We start from the raw sequence: 3,776 nt of genomic DNA on the forward strand, positions 1-3,776 counted from the left end.
TTTCGTTTATTAATTTCTTGTTTTGGTTTTTGTTATTTTAGAACACCGAATCATTTGCATTACTTTCCGTTGACTACTATTTTCTTTCAATAATCTTCTACCGTTATTTTTAGATCTCTCTGTCCCTATTCTCCTAAATTTTATTTAAGGTTAATTTCTGTTATTTTCTGAATAATTCTGGAATTTGTAGATATTTGTAATTGTTACAATTAGAGATGTACTTATTAGACAAAATAGAAGTTCTGTGTTTGGTGTGTTGCTTAGAAAGTAAACGATTGAATGAGAGTGTACTAGCACATTGAAATGATTACCGTTGGTTTGGCTATGGATTTTTTTTTTCTTTGTATATATAATAAGGCTATAGCCATGGTTCACTATGTTATTAGGGATAAAAACGACGTTGATTTTGTTTTTAAAATCACAAGGTAAAATCAAATTAGTAACCCAATTTTTGTAGAGAAAATGTCTGCAGTGAAGTATTTTGAAGAGAAGGTATATGGATGGGAGAAAATGCATCACAGTTAATCTTCAGAAACAAAGATGTCGCATGTTGGATAGCCAAGTGACTCCTACTGTCCTACACACACAAACAAATTCCAAAATGTTTTTAACTAGACGAATACCATCTTCCAAGACATTTAAAGACTTATTTTCGGTTCCATAACATCGTAAGAGTATCAATCCCTCATCTCATACCCATAAAATGAACGTAATGAGGCAAAGTTAAATGTGAGTAATACATAATTTGACCTTTTGTTTAATAATTTTTGGTGATAGCAAATTAAAAAACATAGATAATGTAGTAAAAATATAGGAGAAAAGAGAAAACATGAGAGTTGTTTACATTGAGAGGAAGAGAAGGAGAGAGAGAGAGGAGTAATGGATTAGATTCTAGAGGGAATGAGAGGGATGTGGTTCTGAAGATAAGTAGAAGCAGCTGCAACCCCACTTCCCATTACAATTGGGTACCCAACATCCTTCAGTATCATCTCCACTCCAGCAAGACACCCCAAAAGTTGTAACTGCATTTGATTATGTAGTCATGTTTGATTAGAGTTTGATCAATTAAAATTGGATTACACTAAGCTATATATAGCTCATAATGTGTACCTCATTCACGTTTCCAAGGTGTCCAATTCTGAAAACCTTTCCAGCAATTTTGTTGAGACCAAGACCAAGACTTAGGTTGTACCTCTGCCATGCCCTTCTCACAATCTCCGAACCGTCTATATGTGGGGGCACCATAACTGCTGTCACTGTGTTACTTATCCACTCCTCCTTCTGTGTGCAGTTCTTCAGCCCCCATGCTTCCACCGCCAGCCTATGTACATGACCATATTAAGCAATCATAATGTATAAGTAAACTATTAGAGATCACCAATTCGAATACTTGCATGGGAAGAGGATGTATATATACATATGTTCTAACCCCTGGCGTGAAGGATGTATGGATCAAAAGCGTGTTACATAGCTAAACTTTACCTGGTGGCCTTTCCAAGACGAGCATGACGGGCGATTATATTCTCAAGTCCTTCCTCAAAGATAAGATCAAGAGCAGCTCTAAGACCGTAGAGGAGTTGAATGGAAGGTGTGTAAGGCCAATAGGTTCCCAGCTTGTAAAACTTGAGGTAGTCATTCCAGTCAAAGAATACTTTGAGGGATTTAGAAGTTTTGGTAGCTTCCAAAGCTTTGGGACTGGCGCACACAATACCAAGTCCTGTTGGAAGAGATAAGGCTTTCTGAGAGCCGGTCAAGGCCACGTCCACTCCCCACTCATCCATTCGGAAATCAAGCGCACAAATGGACGAGACACCGTCCACAAGCAGCAAAGCAGGGTGCTTGTAGTGATCTGTGTTTACGTTTGAGTTAGTGAGATTTAAAACAGAGAAAACACAAAACANAGCCCCCATGCTTCCACCGCCAGCCTATGTACATGACCATATTAAGCAATCATAATGTATAAGTAAACTATTAGAGATCACCAATTCGAATACTTGCATGGGAAGAGGATGTATATATACATATGTTCTAACCCCTGGCGTGAAGGATGTATGGATCAAAAGCGTGTTACATAGCTAAACTTTACCTGGTGGCCTTTCCAAGACGAGCATGACGGGCGATTATATTCTCAAGTCCTTCCTCAAAGATAAGATCAAGAGCAGCTCTAAGACCGTAGAGGAGTTGAATGGAAGGTGTGTAAGGCCAATAGGTTCCCAGCTTGTAAAACTTGAGGTAGTCATTCCAGTCAAAGAATACTTTGAGGGATTTAGAAGTTTTGGTAGCTTCCAAGGCTTTGGGACTGGCGCACACAATACCAAGTCCTGTTGGAAGAGATAAGGCTTTCTGAGAGCCGGTCAAGGCCACGTCCACTCCCCACTCATCCATTCGGAAATCAAGCGCACAAATGGACGAGACACCGTCCACAAGCAGCAAAGCCGGGTGCTTGTAGTGATCTGTGTATACGCTTGAGTTAGTGAGATTTAAAACAGAGAAAACACAAAACAAAAAAGAGATGGTTTGTGAATAACCAAGGAGGGTTCGGACAGCAGAGATGTCATTGGTGACTCCGGTAGCTGTCTCGTTGTGGACAATGCAAATGGCTTTGATGGAATGGTTCTCGTCTTGTGAGAGCTTTGAGGCTAAGACTTGGAGATTAGCACCTTGTCCCCACTCACTCTCAACCACATCAACATTGAAATTTAGCCTCTTCTGCTGGTCAATCCAGAGCAAGCTAAATTGTCCAATCAGAAACGAAACGATCCTGTCACCAGGAGATAACGTGTTGGTCAAGGCACTCTCCCAAGCACCAGTCCCTGTGGTGGGAAACAGAAACGGCGTCCCAGATGTGGTCTTGAATATCTTCTTCACGTCCTCCAACAGGGTTTTTGTAAGTGCCGGAATGGCCGGTGACCGGTAATCCTCGTTGTTCCGGTTCATCGCCCGGATTACCGGTTCCGGTATGTTCACTGGTCCTGGTACAAACAGATGGTGCCTCCCTGGTCCATACATATAGTCCATTTTTCCCCTTTTCTTTTGAATCCTCCTTCTCTACACTGTCAAAAGTTTACAATCTTCTATATAAATATACACAATCTCATCTTTGACCCAAAAAAAAAAATAAGATAGAACCAAAACATGTGGTATACGCAGCGTATATGACCATATGGACTACAGCAAATTTGCTACTATCAACTCCAACAAACAATAACACAATCATCGATACATAAATAAAATACACCGATCATATCTCATTTAAGCCAACAAATATGTATATGCGTGTTACAAAGAGTTCTAAAAAGTTTCATGGGCAAGATCATACATATAACACTAAAAAGAGTAACAAGCGGAGAAAACTAAGTAGTAACTTTGCAAAATCGGAAAGAGAAAGAGAGAGAGCAAAGTTAACCTCTGAATAAGCCGGAAGCTCCTGAGGGGCCTTTTGGACTCCTTCGTCTTCTCAAACCTCCTCTTTAATATATCTTCTAAAATTTATTATTTGTTTATTTCTTTTACATGTTTGTACGTATTTTATTTTGTAGCTTTGTGTATCCCAATCAAGTAGCTTTGCCTTATTGGAATCTTAGACGCGTGGCAGATAAGAGCAAAGTGAAAAATCTTTGCGCTTACGTATGGCTCACAATGCATTTGTACTACCTTTGCATATTTGCCCTTCTTGTTTCTTTCTTTTGTAGTTTTCCCCCATTAGTTTATTTTGGTCTAGCTTAGTAGTTTATTTGAAAGATGAGAACTCTAGTTTGAGTGATGTTTCCGAAAGA

At 39.4% G+C, this 3,776-nt stretch overlaps 1 protein-coding gene across 3 annotated transcripts; it reads right to left on the reverse strand.

Moving 5' to 3' along the window:
• LOC104766621 (serine--glyoxylate aminotransferase) lies at positions 705-3,562 on the reverse strand. 3 transcript variants are annotated; one of them, XM_010490535.2, is made up of 5 exons: positions 3,407-3,562; positions 2,529-3,053; positions 2,087-2,453; positions 1,111-1,321; positions 724-1,022 (listed from the first exon to the last, which is right to left on the reverse strand). In XM_010490535.2, the coding sequence occupies exons 2-5, from the start codon at positions 3,016-3,018 to the stop codon at positions 885-887; spliced, it is 1,206 nt and encodes a 401-aa protein (XP_010488837.1). In that variant the 5' UTR covers positions 3,019-3,053; positions 3,407-3,562; the 3' UTR covers positions 724-884. The 3 variants fall into 3 exon arrangements, with proteins under 3 accessions (XP_019097018.1, XP_010488837.1, XP_019097017.1); XM_019241472.1 differs by lacking the exon at positions 2,087-2,453 and adding an exon at positions 1,483-1,849 and having other exon boundaries at positions 3,407-3,561; XM_019241473.1 differs by lacking the exon at positions 3,407-3,562 and having other exon boundaries at positions 705-1,022; positions 2,529-3,046.

The sequence above is a fragment of the Camelina sativa genome, chromosome 19, assembly GCF_000633955.1.
Source record: "Camelina sativa cultivar DH55 chromosome 19, Cs, whole genome shotgun sequence".
NCBI classification, from domain to species: domain Eukaryota; kingdom Viridiplantae; phylum Streptophyta; class Magnoliopsida; order Brassicales; family Brassicaceae; genus Camelina; species Camelina sativa.

Excerpts from the sequence above, each read along its gene's own strand:
- LOC104766621 (XM_019241473.1), bottom strand. The coding sequence starts at position 3,018 with ATGGACTATATGTATGGACCAGGGAGGCACCATCTGTTTGTACCAGGA. Across the intron at positions 2,454-2,528 it reads TGCTGTCCGAACCCTCCTTG|ATCACTACAAGCACCCGGCT; the intron begins GTTATTCACAAA and ends GCGTATACACAG. Across the intron at positions 1,023-1,110 it reads ACCTTGGAAACGTGAATGAG|TTACAACTTTTGGGGTGTCT; the intron begins GTACACATTATG and ends AATCAAATGCAG.